Here is a 15,686-nt window from a genome sequence, read left to right as displayed (position 1 = left end):
ACACACACACACACAGACAGGCGCACACACACACACACACACACACAATTGTGTTTTGAGCTTTCAGCTTAAAGTAGCTGTGGTCAGCATTTTGTTTTGAGCTGTGTGTGTGAGAGAGGGGGACAGGGTTTGACGACTATGTGTGTGACAGGGTTATCAAAACAATCACATAAAAGTGCTGGATGATCAGGGAAATGTTTTAAACTATAAGATTGAACAAGTAAGGTAAGGCTAGTAGGTAGAACATATTGACAAACAAGCTTCAATACATTTCATCTATGACTTTTAAAGTCAAACTGGATTTCCACCTTTTTCTGTGTTCACTCATTTTGAAACTAAAGGCCTTATTGCAGCTTAAACATGTTCGGTACATGTTAATGTATGTAGCTTCTCTTTAATGGAGTTAAAATGTACATAGAGATCAACCTCAGCCTCTACACTCCTCTGTGGCACGATTCAGATGGTTAGTTTTGAAGATGTTGAATGAGTAAATCAATTCAGATCATTCACCCAGTGCTCATGAACCCTCTGACATGTATCAAGTGTTATAGCACCACCCAGTGGGGAAACAAAAACCTCACAAACAGAAAGAGACAGTGAGAGGAAATATAAAAACAAGCAGGTTGTTTATTAGTAAAGAAAGAGTAACAAACCAGCAGGTTGAATGGAGTAAGAAGAGGCGGCCTGTACAGGAGTGTGGCGCTGCACACAGCGACATGAAGACATCAGCGTTAATGGTTCTCTGTGGACAAAGCTCAGTATGGACACCATCAGGATACAGAACAGGCTAGCATTCAACAGGTGCAGCCACCACGGTGCTACGCGACTCACCAAGCCAGGACAGATGCATTGTGGGACTAAATCAACCAGGAGAGCCTTAAGTTTAACTCTGTGTAGAAGGAGATCTGCAAGTCTCAACATAAAACTTCTCTGTCTTTTCCATCCATGCATTTGATTGCTTCAGTTTTTTTTGTAGGTTTCACCAAATAAAATCCACAAATCAATCATACGAGTTCATCAATCCACTAAAGATGCTGTCCAGAGTTATGTAACGTTCTGACAATTAGCTTCACTTTTATCAGCTGTAGTATAAAAGTGACATTTAATGCATCAATTATTTTTATCTTACAATATAAATATGCACTATAACCCGTATCAGAATAAAGGACATTCTGCATGAGTACTTTTGCTGTTGTATGTTTTGATGCCGGTACACAGCAGTACTTTTACTTGTAAGCGCTGTGGTCTTTCTTATAGAAACCACTTGATTACATCTATTCATTATAAACCATCTGCTTAAAAACACAGGTGATTCAGGCCTGGATTTTGGGAATGTTCTACCCTTTAGACGTGGGACTCAAGATGTTTAACTTTATCAAGTTTTTTCTAACTTAAATCACAAAATGTGGATAATGGCGTTGTCCTATCTTACTGAAACACGAGTTAAATTAAGCTTGTTGACAGGAGATTTCTTAAATTAAACAACAGATCAGCTTCTTCAGAGAGTTAAACAGAGGTTTACACAGCAGCAATGTCAAACAGTTGTAGACAAAACTTGTGTTTTTCAACCTGTACAATATTACTCATTACACATTTTTCATGTTTCCATTACCAGTTAAACCCAGATGGGCATCCTGGATATTGAACTCCCTCGGATGCGGCAGATGAACAATCATTTTTACAGGAAACGGTTATTATTATTAACAGTTTTAACAAGACAGAAATACAGCCTGAGAAAAGCTTACATATTCCTGTGAGTTGCTGAAATATTATGTGTTTTGAAGGCTTGGTTATACTTTGTACCTCATGATGACCCTGAGTGCTAGGCTGAAATCTTACAATGCAGAGAAAAGATCTGATTTTTCAGTTGAAATATAAATAAATGTGTACTGTAAAAGAAAAACAGCAGGTTTAGAGACATGGAGACATGTTTAGGGACCACAAAGTATAACAGAATTTTGCTTTTAGGCTTCACTATCTGATCTTAATTATTATTTTTCTTTCATAAAATGACAAACATTTGCTTACTTTAGGCATTCTGAATCACCCTACATTTCATGCAACATGTTGATGTTTTTTAAGCATATAGCGAGGCAGTGAGGGAATTTCATTCAAGAGAGACAACTGTATGATTCTCACCTACAGTTGAGGTTTTATATGGAGGCCCAAAGCATTCAATTCTTTAAAAAATAATAAGACATTATAGAATATGTAATGTATGAATAATACAAGATGTATTATAGCCATGACATTGTTGTATAATCCTGATTCTTTGCAAAAAAACGACCCATAATTCAATTTAAATTCAACAGTTTCTTGAACCTTGAATATTTTCCATGCATCTGTTTTTATCTAACAGACATTTCCCCTTTTTTCTCATCTTTATAAGACTGTATAGGTCGACCATGTCAGAGTTTAATGACTAAAAAACTGAATGAACACTTTGAGTCGATGAAATACAACCATTTGCTTTAGCACTAATGTTGTTAACAGCATTTATACATCAGCTAGTTAGTTGATACAGTAAGCCATAACTTTGAAGCACTTCTTCCGTATTTATTTTTAAATAATTGAACACAAAGCTGTTCTGTGTATTACCGTAGTAGGAGTTGTTAAAAATAATGCTCAAAAACATTAGTCCCTGTTGGAAGCTTAAATGTCCAGCTTCACTGATCTAAAATCCCTGCTAAGAAAATGAATCTGAGATAAAACAGCAGCACACTGGTACCTGAATACATCTAGTTACAGCTATTTTGAAAAAACATTCGCAGATTTCCACGGATGTTGATGATCTAGTTTACATTTGCACCATTCTGCATCCCTGGATGAAGTAAATGCTAACTATAGTCGTACACTAAATGCTTGGGAGGGAAAAGAGCGTTGTGAAAGCGTTTGGTGAAAGCAGAAGACAGCACTTGTGATGGAAGAACACATTCTACAATTTCGTTACATTCATCAGTAGAAACAAGACAGTAAATGGACTCTTCTGTCTAAATCCAAGACCCGAATTAGCAGCCACATAAACTATTTAACAAGACAAATTAACAGGACCACTATGGCTGGTTACTCTTCCACAGTGGCTGCTCGACAAATGTACAAACGAAGGTTTCAGGGTTCATTTCCCACCTTAACACCAAATGTCACAGGTTTTTGTTCAATACACACGACAGATTTCTAAACCTGATTTCTAAATCATCCCTGGTGAATTTACATGCAGGTTTTCCCTGATTATTCTACCTTTTTTGTAAACTACATAAGCATTTTCTTGGACAATTGTAAACAGTGATATGAACAAATGATAAGTGTCCTATAGAAAGGGTTTCAGTCTCCATGGTGCCTTCTCTGTGCTCCTGTGAAAGGTCCAGTCGCTCTTTGTATTCAGTTATTTCCCCTTCGATGTACTCATGCCACAACTGCCTATATTAACCCAGTTTTTATAGTCCATAACGGTTCAGTTCAGTATGGATCAGTCAGTGATATGATGTACATCCAGCGGTTCACTATGACACTATTAACAAACTCTGCTGTACAGTCCAGCAGCTGTTCAGTTCAGCTCGATTTCTTCACATTGTGTTAGCTCCACTTAGCAGACCGCACTGCTCCAGGTCACCTCTGCAAATAGGATTTCACTATCAACCTCAGTGCTGAAATAAATAAACAATCAATAAATTAAAGGTATATCATAGCGGGGCTGTTGAATCCTGTCCATGAAGCTATAAGTGTTGGGGGCTTCAATCGCATATTGACGTCATTCAAAAAAATCCACTGTGGTGAAAAAAGTGCACAAACAAGAATGAATAAATCCTGTTGAGTCTAGTTGTTTTTGCTTTCTGCCTTTCAGACTTTTTAGTTGATTGTTTTCTACGTAAACTAAGAATTTCACACGTCATTTGTTACCTTCACCAACATGGAGGTTATTTCATTATTTATTTATAATGACGAGATTGGGCAAGACCTTGGGAGGAGGTTTGCATTCCCCGAACTTATTTGCCTTCCTTTCCTTAACAGATCACTATGCATTCAATGCCACAGTTACCAGAACCAGAACACAGGTACATGCTATTGAGTCAAATGTGTTATATTTTGCTCAAATGTAAGAGTTATTTTGTGATGCAGGCTTCAAGTAATATGCAGACTCAGAATTAATCCAGTTCCAGGACTAAAACAGCAAGTAAACCAACATTAAAACGTTTCCTTTAGACTCTTTCATGAGTGTTTCTCCTTCAAATCAGACTATATGAAAACAAATGCAATCTTTAGCAGGTTTGTCACAGTGCATTACCTCATTGGTCACTGTAAAAACTCACTAAGCCTTATTAATCAGTCATGTGATCTGAGCATGGGTGGAAAATGCTTTGGTGGGTGACCCCTGCCCCAGAGCTCCTGAGCAACAGCACCATCACCTCTCTGCAGATCCAAGTGAGAGAGATACAAGATCAGATTATCTCCTAACATAACTGGCTCCACTTGCCTCCAATATACACTCTCTCCCTGTAAAAATAAATATTACAAATATAAACTAACGTGTTGCCGTAATGCTTGCTCACAGTGTGTTTCTAAATGCTCATTTTCTCAACTTTTAGGTTTTTTCTTTGGGTTTTATGGAATATTCTAGTTTTTGGAACCGGCTTCTTGTGTAATGGTTGATATCAGGTGATCTAGTGTTAGTCAGTAATTAAATATCCTTCAGCCATTTATTTCATCTTCTTATTATAAGTTTGGTCTGACTGGTCCTTGGAAGAGGATTCAATCTCGCACTACATGACAAATCTAGGCACCAGATCCCTTTCCCACGCACACATTAATAAATATAGGATAAACTTAAATGCTTAAAATATATGGTATTGTTATTGTTGTTGTTCTGGTGGTCACAGTGTGTTGCCCATGCTGCTGCTCACCAGCCCTTTGATATTAGTGATGGGCCGGACGTCATGCAGCTGTTTTCTCCTGTCAATAAATGTGGCCAACCGCGTCGTGTCCAGGGGCGTCTTGGAGTACTCTCCACCGTGTGCACCGCCGCGGCCCACCCACGGGTGCTGCAGACAGGAAGTGGCGCTTGGCCTCTTCCTGGGATCCTGCTGCAGCACCGAGGACACAAAGTCCCTCGCCGCCTGGCTCACATCTCGGAAGTATTCATCCGGGAAGCAGAAGTCCAGGCGGCAGATGTTCACGCAGGTTTCCTCGGGGGATTCATCCAGGAACGGGGAAACGCCACTGAGCATCACGTAGGCCAGCACACCCACGCTCCACATGTCGGTGGCCACAGAGACCGGTGTCCCACGGATGAGTTCAGGTGCAGCGAACTCTGGGTTCCCGAGCAACAGGTGGACATACCGGCGGTGAGCTGACAGTTGGACGGCATCACCGAGGTCGATGAGCTTAATGCCCGGAGTGGAAGAGTGGAGATCCACCATGATGTTCTCAGGCTGCAGGAGAGGGAAACAATTGAAAAAAAACTGAAGCAAAGCATCAGAGGAGGGATCCCTCTCCCAGGACGCACAGATGTGTGTTTGGATTAGAACAGATAAAGCATGTTGTCCTCACCTTCAGATCCAGGTGTGCCACTCTGCACGTGTGAAGGTGCTGCAGGGCCTCGAGTGTCTCTCTGATGAAGAACGCCACCTTCTCTTCCATCAGCTCATCACAGGCCACCAGGTAATCGAGCAAACGCCCGTCCTCCAGCCTGAAAGATGCACAGGATATTAAGACAACTGCAGTGTTAAGGGACAGGGGCTTAAGACATTACAGTTAATTTGATCACAATCATGTTTTTAGTTTAATGCTGGAGTTCCTTTAACTCAGTCAGACTTACAGCTCCATGGTCAGCATCAGAGAGGTGGGGGACTCGTATGTGTCCAGCAGCGCCACCAGCTGGTGATGCTGCACATGTTGGAGGACGTCGGCCTCATGAGCCACCTGCTCCTTCTTCTGCATCTTCTTACTCACAAATTTAACCGCAACCTGGACAGAATAAAATTTATATTTTACAACACACTGCAGGACAAGAAAATGAAAATCAATGCAAACTGAAAAATGCAAAACCTTACATCTGCATAAATACATTGAAGAAACTACAACTCAAACTTGGATTACATACGATCTAAAAATCTACTGAAAATGAACACTGATTCATGCAACTGAAAACACAAAAATGGGCAAACTGCCACCGTAAGTTTCATTTATAATAAAAATAAATGTGATTGTAACTAAATACAAGAAATACATTACATTAACCAATCAACAGGCTACCATTGCACTGTCTGGGGTGACTAACCTCTTTCTTTGTAGACTTGTTGAGACATTTTCTCACCACTGAAAATCGTCCCCTGGTAAACCAAACAAGAACAAGAGAGGATTCATTAAAAGGGAACACATGTCACACATCTATCTACACCGGAGGTCAAATTCAAGCTTATATTGTGATGGACATTAATTGAAAGTCAGTGAATTTGTGACACTTTACCTTCCAATCTCACAGATTTCAGAGAAGGTTGTCTCAAAGTTTTCTTTCCACTGGATCCCTGTTCCATCATACCCAGAGTCTGCTCAGAGAGAGAGCAGAAGATTAAAAGGTTAACCGCTTTCTGTTGAAATTTCATGAATAACAAGTGAGTCTTATTTGTCTTGTGCAGTATCATTATATTTAGTATGGATTGGGAGTCAATGGGTCTAAAAGAAATGCAGAATTTGACGTAAAATACAGATTTTTTCAATGTTTTTGTGGGTCCAGTACTCATATCCAAACTCAAACTAACTTCAGGGTGGGCAGTTATGTTAAGAAAGGTAATGGCTATTGTCTATCATTAATTCTCGGAAAGCAGAAAAACATAAATACAATATGTCTGGCTCGCATATTAGGAAACTGAGTGTGTCAGACTTACTGGTGCTGGGTAGTGTGATCATGTTGGAGGGTTCGGATGGCGGGCCGACCCCCCAGCGGTTGGAAGCTCGCACTCTGAACTGATAGTGACCTCCGGGGATCAGAGCGTCGATCTGAAGACACTCCTCTCTGCTGCTGGCCACCTGCTGCCACAGCAACGAGTCTTAACGTGTAGAGAAAAGGCACAAGTTTTATATTTGCATGTTTCAAAAACCAAAAGCCAACCGGCATACACATCCACCGGACACACACCTTCCTGTCTGTACTCCACAGTGTAGCTGCTCACAGCGCAGTGAGCAGAGGAAGCTGGAGGCGGCCAGTGGATCATCACCGCCGTGCTGCTGGCCTCTTGAGCCACCGGCCTCCCAGGGGCTGCTGGGATACCTGCAGGAGAGGAGGAAAAACCATACACACATTCAAAAACCACTTAAGCTGCTAGGCTTAGAAGGAACTGCTGTTTAACATCTTAAGGTTAGAGAAGGTTAAAATATCCTTTGATGAAAAACGTTGGGAAAGCAAAATCTCTCTACCATTACACCTTTAAATTCAATTCAAAGGCTTTGTTGTCATGTGCACTATAGCTACAGCATCACAGCATCCTCCAACAGTCCAATATACTTAAGATAGATGGATAGAATCGGAGGATGAAACCCTCTTTATTAGTCACATACATGCACACAGCAGAGCACACACAGTGAAATTTGTCCTCTGCATTTAACCCATCCTAGCACTAGGAGCAGTGGGCAGCTATTGTAAGCTATCGGTGCCTTGCTCAAGGGCACCACAGCAGGGCCTAGGAGGTGAACTGGGACATCTCCAACTAGCAGTCCACTTTTCACATTTTCAAGTCTGTTCGGGGACTTGAACCGGCGACCCTACGATTCCCAGTCCAAGCCCCTACTGACTGAGCCACTGCTGGACAGATTGTAAGATATACATAGTAAAAGAATACAAATCTATAAAGTAAGTCTAGTTCTTACGGGTTTATTTTTTATTTAAATGTAAATGTAGTTTTTTATCTCGGCACGTTACCTTGCACTTTGATGGAGGCAGAGGACGAGGCAGAGCCGTGGTCGTTAACGGCAACACAGGTGTAGATCCCTGTGTCCTGAGGCATCAGGTTACAGATCTTCAACAGGATGTCGCCTGTGTCCCTGGAGAGAGGAGGCAAAGATTAAGCAGGAGAAGAAAGGTAGGAGTAGTATCAAACACAAATAATTGATGAAACGAGGGGGAGAAGACATAAAATAGGAGGCGGATGTGGAAGAAGATAATTAGAAGAAAGCAGGAAAGGCAAGAAAGTAAAATCAGTCAAAGTTAGAGCACATGTAGTCTGTATAGTACCAAAAAAACTGCACCATATGCACGCATGCAGTAATGGTATACCTGATGTCTATGGTGAAGCGGTTGTTGCTGGTCACTGGATTCTGGTCCGGGCCCTTCAGGGTGACCGAGGGCTTGGGTCGTCCACATACTTTGCAGCAGAGGACCACCGTCTCCCCGAATGCACACACCACGTCTGATAGAGGCACAAGGAACTCTGGAGCCACTGCAATCAGGAAACACAAATACATTTCTAGTTGTAGTTTCGAAGACATTATATATATAGCATAGCTCATTGAATATGCTCTCGTTTGCTATTTAAATGTGAAAATGCCTACTTTTGATAGGAGCAGATACTCTTCATTGAGCCATGTTGCATGTACAGTATAAGTGTGGCAAACATAGCGTAGTCCTCTGGTTTGAGAACATGATTTCATTATACTTTGGTTGCTATGGCTGCTGTATTTGGTTATTTATTAGGGATGTTGACCAGGGCCAAATAGAAGCTCAGCTTAGTGATTCATACAAATGTATAATTAGGCTGATTTTGGTGTCTGTCGATACCAAAAACAGATGATGTTGGAAGTTAAACATCATTGGTGAAGTGTGTGTGCAGGAGTCTCTTTTTGAGACGCTTAATAACCGTTTTCGAGGTGCTTGGCTTTCTTGTAATGTTTATTACAATACCAAAAAACAAAGAAGCTGCATTATCAGAAGCTAAAAAAGGATGAATTACCTTCCTGGATGAAGTTTGGGTTGAGAAGCTGAAAACAGATGAGGACAAATGTAATGTTTATGCAGACAATACATCTAAAAATCTGTCTGCCTTTCACAAAATTTGAAAACAGAATACTTCAGTATCAGCTTTACTTTTTAAGGATGATTATCTGGTTTGGTAACGCCATGCATCTTTACTAAAACATATTGTGTGTGCATACCTCCATGCCGGTTTTGGGGTCAAGGTCATCATCACAGTCAGACTCATCTGAAGTGTGAACGTCCTGGTGAAGAATAAAGGAAGGACAGGAACGTAGAACAGTGGGGAAGAAGAGAGAGTGAGATGTTGGATTGAAAAAAGATGTTAGAGGATTAAGGATGAACAGAAGGTCGTGGAAGTCAGAATTAATTGAAGATGGACAAAGAAATGAAGTGAAATTATTTCCAAGAGAGGGAGGCAGGTGAGGATAAAAGAGCAGGTGATAAAGAGGAAAAATGATAAGAGAAGTGGAAACAGGGATGAAGTGAATATTAGGAGTATGTGTTTATTAATCCGTGTCTACAGAGAATGAATCACTCCTATGCGTGCTGTGGAAGCCTTTAAATATCCTGGATTCCGATTGACTGATTCTCACCTGAGAGCTGAGTTGGTTTGGAATGACAAACCTCAACGTGCAATCAATTAACTGCTAAGTGTTGGAAGTCAACGCAAAATTGCCTTAAACAGCCTTTTTTTTTTCACTTGCAGGATCCATGTTCGCATTTAATTACATCTTATTGTTCATACAAAGAAGAAACCAATATTCAACCCAGAAATGTATTTCTAAGCTTCATGTTAAAAGGATTATTCTGCTGTAAATCTAACCATTCACAATTATCTGAGCTTGTCCCGGTCTTTGACATTCCCAGTTGCAGATACTTCAGTACATGGTAAGATAACACTATTCACAGCCTTCTACACAGAAACCCTTTTCAACCTGGATACTTGAAGAAGGTGAAGTCATTTGACAGGAATCACTTGAAGATTTAAATGAAGATAGGTTTTGGAGTCTGGTTTTTTTTCTCCATAGATGACATTTTAAAATAAAACCTTGAACTGCAAATCATCCACATCTGCAGCAGAGGTTCCTCATGTCAAAATTGCAGACTAGAAACTTAAAGAAGGACTATTTAGCTTCGTTTTCACTTTGAAACAGCAACAATTAACCATGTTAAACATCACATCTACACATCAGACAAGGTTTTGTGAGCTGCATGGTGTTAGTCCACTACAGAAAACACTGGTTAGCACAGCAGAGTAAAAACAAATCCATTCAATAAGTCTACCTCTATCCATGCACCGGGAGGGAGAAATAAATCACAACACAAAACACAAAAATAAATCAGATTTTATTTTCACATCAGTGCATTTGAGGGTTTGGGGTAAAATAAAAATGTGGAATAAAACTTGCAGTGTTCTTCTTTAAGGGTTCTCAGCAATCTTAGATTTAATATGTCATATTTACTTATTAATTTAAGTTTTTTATCCATATTTTAACTTTCTTTTTCACCTCTTACCTTTCCTTCATTGGCATTAATGACGAATGAATGCGAAATGTTTCCCTGGAATTATTTATTTATTGTTTACTTACAGGTAGCTACATTTTGAATGAGCCCACAACTGTTGTGATTTGGCGGGCCAATCACAGTGCTTTTAGCCGTTCAAAATCTATATATACACTGTATATTATAGTGAGTTCAAGTCTAAATGTGTGTCCTCTGCAGGTTGAAAACCACTGTGGAGTGAAATAAAAACACAGCAAGTGCTTTGTAGGTCTGCACACACATGCACGCACACACAGGTTAAGAAAAATAAAAACAAAGTGGGGCAGGTGAGGGGTTTCGGCACATATATATATCATCACCAGCGTGCGCCGTCGGCCTGCTTTACTCACTTTGCCCTTCGCCCTGGTGGCGGGGGAGGCGAGCGTTGGAGGGGGTGTGGTTTCTTTGGGCTTACGGAGGAGGCCGTTCTCCTGACCTCTGACCCCCGCAAAAGCACCATCCTTGGCTTCAGCACGCTTCCTGGCGCGCAGTGTGTTCCACGACAGAGACTTCCTGTACGGTACAGGAACGAGAAACATCAACCAGCCAATCAGAGAGAAGAGGGCTCCATGTGAGTCTGGCTGCAGAGGCAACAGGGCCGTCTCTGAACCCTCTGAGGAGATCAAGGGGCTAAAAATGTAGTTATGTTCTCTTACGCTTTTCATCTTTTGTAATAAGTTACAACTAGGCTTGACAAATCAAAGTGGAAGTGAAAAACTCTTGATTGCAATGTGCTTGGAGGTCAAATTTGGAATATTTAAAGCTTATTTTGGTTGAATAGTAATTTTTATAATAAAAAAAAGGTACAGTGTGTAGGATTTTGTGTCGATTGCTTAATACCCCTCCCTTTTATTCATTCTATGTAATTTGTAGAATAACATTTCTTATAATAGTGAGAGAATTAATGGAAGAGGCAGATATGGGCTTTGATGAAAATTTGAACAGTGAATGATGAATCTTGTTGGGAGTGAAAAAAGATCCAAGCTGAGGTAAAGCAACATTAAGATGCAGAGAACAAGCTTATTATTGTCCATCCTCTATGATGTATTGAATTAAAATATATATATGTATATATTTGTTTGTGTCACTATAGTTCTTTTTACTGCTTGTATTTGTTAGTGTGTGTGTGCAGTCCAAGTGTGTGTCCTGTGTAGTGTTGTTGTAGCAGAGGCTCCTGACGGGGTCGCTGTCACCTAAATCTGCAGCCAGACTCTTCTGGTCCGTTTAGAAACAGGAGAGGAAGGACAGAAGGACCAAGGTCTTTTTTTTTATTGAGAGAGAAATAAAGTTAGACCGGAGGAGAGAGCAGCAGGGAGACGTGAGAGAAAGAGGGCTTCCTTTAACACAGCCAAAAAAACCACTGTGACCTGTTAACATTTTCACAAACCACATCTGCGTTTGTGTCTCCTGTAGTGTTAAGAATACATCAGTTTAGTCTGTGTAAACGTAATGTTCTGCATGACGAAATGTTGATTTATTTCTGATAATGTATTTGAAAAAAGCAGATTCTCAATTGTCTTGTGCAATTAGCCACCTCTTATCCACTTTTGTCTGTATCGTAGATAAACCTGGAAGTGTTTTTTAGTGTCACTCATCAAATATAAGTTCAGGTTATCAAAGTTTAACCCCTCCAAGAACACCACGTCAGCCTCAAGCTTAACAAAACATTATAAATGTTCTTCTATTTTTCAATACTATTATAAAACTTAAAAGCAGCTGGGTATTTCTGTCTATATTTCTTACCATTTTAAAGCCTATAGGTTATATATTTCAACATTGTACCTTGTGTGGAGTGTCAGACCGTCGATGTTAGTAAAAACTAAAACAAAAAAAAGGTTTAAAAAAAAAGGTCACCACAATAAACAACAAATACAAAAAGCTGAAAGCAAACATTAAACAGGGAAAAGGTGCAGACAGTAAGTGTATACCTGATGCTCTAGAGTTACACTTTATGGTCATAAATTGTGAATAAATATAATCCTTTGTTCACCTTCGATCTCATTTTCTGAGGAGGATAAATTTAATTAAAATATAACCTTAACAAGTGTCAAGTCAAAACCTTTTTAACACTCCTAAATCATTTCTCTCAAACTGAGAAAGTGTAATGGTTCACACAGATGCAGGCAGACCGCTCAGTTTATCTTTGACTGTTATGTAGTTTATTTACAAATATTAAAAACTACAATCATCTTCAGCCTAGCGCAGGACAAAACAACTTCACCGTCACGTCGCTTTGCTAACTCATGCTCAAGTCCAAAAGGTTTATTTTACATATTTAAAATACATTTAAAATCATTATTATAGACTACCAACAGTACAATGCTGACCGTTGCCATTAAACGCAACATATTGCACAGCCTGACTTCATTCATATTTTTTCTCATCTTAAATAGTGCAAAAGGGATTTTTCTTTTTTAAACAGGAATGTTCTAGAGCCTCAGTCGAAAAAAATCAAAATCAACTTTGTACAGTGAACTGCCGACATAATAAACAAAATCAACAAGAAGGATGGAACAAAATCCAACTTTGTCCGTAAAATAAAATAATAATTAACAAGGCAGGAAAACAACAACAAGAGGAATAAACACAAAATTGTGTAAAGATTGCCACAGACAACAAAATAAATATTCTCCACTGCGGAGAATAAGGGCTGAGGCCACCTGAATGCCCCAGGTGAGTTTTGATTTTTCCAAAAACAGTAAAAAGAAGAAAAATATACAACAAAAAAAGAATAAACAGGGTGTTAGGAACTGAAATAAGAGTCCGGTTTAGCTCCACATGAATGTTCTCTCTGGTTTCCAGAGTCAGCTACAAGATACAAGATTTGCTATCCAGTCTATTACTGTGGGATAAATCCTCATGGAAAATGATCAGTGTGTGTGTGTGTGTGTGAGTGTTTTAGTTCGGTTGCAAGCCTTAAATCCATTTTCATGTAGTTGCCACAGAGCCGTCAAGTGACAATGGCTCAGAAATAAAACTGTCACTGCAGCAGACGGCCAGTAAGAGAACAGTCGTGTAAGTCAGGAGTTAAAATACAATACAAAAAAAAAAAAGACTCCTGTGAGGTCCAAGAGGGGGAGGAGGAGGATATGAGGGAGGGAGGAGTTAGGAGGCGAGGGAGGAGGCAGTGAGTAGTTAGGACCTGGGGAGGGGAGCTGACTTAAAAAACAAAAATGGGGAGAGAAGAGTTTGTCACATCTATTCTCTCATCCAATCCGAGTGCTTGGTTTGGAGCACAACAGGAAGTGCGTCTGTCTGCAGGTAAAGAAGTGCTGGGAGGGTGGGGGGGGACGGGGACGACGACTTACTTGATGTTGTTGGCATCGGCCACTGATGTCGAAAAGGAGGAAGTAGAAGAAGAGTCTTTTATGGACTTTGTGAGCGGGACCAGGATGCGTCCCGGCACCCAGCCCTCAGCGGCAGGTGATTGGCTATTGGCCGGCCGGTAAACTAGGTACATGTTCTGCTGATTGGTGGCCAGGATCTGGACGGTCTCTCCCTGACTGACACAGATCTCGTTCTCCTTGAGCGCAGAGTAGTCCTGAGAAACCAACATGGTGGAGGAGACGCCGTTACAGCCACCCTCAAGGTCCTGGGGAGGAGAGGAGAGGATGGCAAAGAGAGGAGAAAAAAAAACACAAAGGAGAACAGAGGAAAGAAATGACAGACCAAGAGAGGATGAGGAAAAATTGAGGACAAGGTGAGTCTATGTGGTTTGGATAACAGTCCTGCTGATCCAAACCTGAGCAGGAAAACAGGAGAGTCAGATTCGAGGAGGAGGAGCAGGAGAAAAACATCAGAGCATCAGCTTTCTGTCCAGGCTCTCTTTTACAGACCCTAACCCTCCAATCAGCTGATCACGTTTATGCATCTACCCAGTACAACGGTGAACAAAGGGTTAAAACTTAACTTAAGCTGACACACTTTTTATTTATATTTAAGTGTTTTTTGACATTTTTTGTAGTAGTACTAATAAGTCTAATGTTCATTGTTTCTGGCCAATCATACATCATTATTTTGTACCAGAGACAGAGAAAAGTGGACCCAAAATGCCACAAAGATGGAGAGTGGGGGAATATGACACAGCTATACAGGTTTTTGTAACTTGACAAATAAAAAACAATTCAACTGAAATGGATTCCTTTAGCCAGGGGCCAAAAGTGCAACGTAAACAGGAAACAACTAGCATTAATGCAAATCTTTCAAAGGGAAATACTATTTACACCCTTTCTCAAAACCAGCGTTTTAAGAAAGGAGTTTTTGCAAAGTTAGGAGCCAAAAGGGGTTCCTTAAATAATGTGTTTTTTTTCTATCTTAGGTATGTTTCATTTAAACTCATGATTAGAAAACTCTCAAAGTCTTCTTCTTAGGACAGTTACTCCCTTTAAGAGGGTCAAGGTGCTTCCATGTAGAGCCTGGCATGCAGTACATCACAGAGTGAGCTGAGCTGTCCTGCCTCCTGGTGACAGCATGAGGATTTGTAGTCAAAGTAGGACAGAAAGAGAACAGCTCGGTGTGTATATATAAACTCCCACAGTATGCTGCTATACCTGCAGTACCCAGATTTTAACCTTGGCTTTTAGGGAACAGGAAGCTGAACAGACAGCATGAGGAGGATAAAAGTGTGCTTCATGCTCTAGTTCCCATGGAGTCTGCTGCAGTATAAAGTGTATAGCATCAGGATCCTTTTATTAGTCCAGCAAAAAGCTAACTAAACTAAGAAACCTGAACACATAAGTAGCCAACAAGCGCTCCCATCATGCGTGTCCACGGTGTTTGCAGGAACTCACCCTGGACTCGAAACACGTGGATCCGCCGTTGGAGGTAGACACTTTCATCTGGGCCCTCCCTCTCTCCGTCTCCTTGTCTCCGAGGCCGACTGCTGATGACGGGCGGCTGTGAGACGACGCTGCAGAAGAACGGCTCCCCGAGCTCGAGCGGTTTCTGGTCAGTGAGGCGCTGCAGCCTGCTCCGCCCTTCTCCTTCTGGTACTCAATGGGGGACTGGAGAGCTACGATCACACAGAGGGCGCATCATACCTCACTTTATGATAATGCAATTAAGTGCAATCAGGAAACCTCATCATCCAAAAGTAACTCAATTTCATCATTTTGAACATTAGTAATGATTGGTGGCAGGTCCTTTGCTTCAAAACACACAATGCTTCAGAGAAAAATGTGTG

At 40.7% G+C, this 15,686-nt stretch overlaps 2 protein-coding genes across 2 annotated transcripts in view; both read right to left on the bottom strand.

Moving 5' to 3' along the window:
* Positions 1 to 600: 600 nt before the first annotated feature.
* LOC134866834 (kalirin-like) lies at positions 601 to 12,412 on the bottom strand. Its single transcript, XM_063886999.1, has 12 exons — positions 10,855 to 12,412; positions 9,142 to 9,204; positions 8,940 to 8,967; positions 8,267 to 8,429; positions 7,913 to 8,034; positions 7,133 to 7,264; positions 6,882 to 7,043; positions 6,464 to 6,542; positions 6,275 to 6,326; positions 5,813 to 5,961; positions 5,545 to 5,683; positions 601 to 5,426 (listed from the first exon to the last, which is right to left on the bottom strand). The coding sequence occupies exons 1-12, from the start codon at positions 11,167 to 11,169 to the stop codon at positions 4,869 to 4,871; spliced, it is 1,962 nt and encodes a 653-aa protein (XP_063743069.1). The 5' UTR covers positions 11,170 to 12,412; the 3' UTR covers positions 601 to 4,868.
* Positions 12,413 to 12,640: 228 nt separating this feature from the next.
* LOC134866835 (kalirin-like) overlaps positions 12,641 to 15,686 on the bottom strand; it is a 101,560-nt gene continuing 98,514 nt past the window's right edge. The window contains 2 exon segments of the mRNA XM_063887000.1: positions 12,641 to 14,096; positions 15,295 to 15,515. Of these exon segments, the coding sequence (XP_063743070.1) occupies positions 13,809 to 14,096; positions 15,295 to 15,515 (509 nt within the window). The 3' untranslated portion in view covers positions 12,641 to 13,808.

This window comes from Eleginops maclovinus, chromosome 7 (genome assembly GCF_036324505.1).
Source record: "Eleginops maclovinus isolate JMC-PN-2008 ecotype Puerto Natales chromosome 7, JC_Emac_rtc_rv5, whole genome shotgun sequence".
Lineage (NCBI taxonomy): Eukaryota > Metazoa > Chordata > Actinopteri > Perciformes > Eleginopidae > Eleginops > Eleginops maclovinus.
The sequence above is the reverse complement of the archived record's forward strand: the minus strand, read 5'-3'. Positions and strand labels throughout refer to the sequence as shown.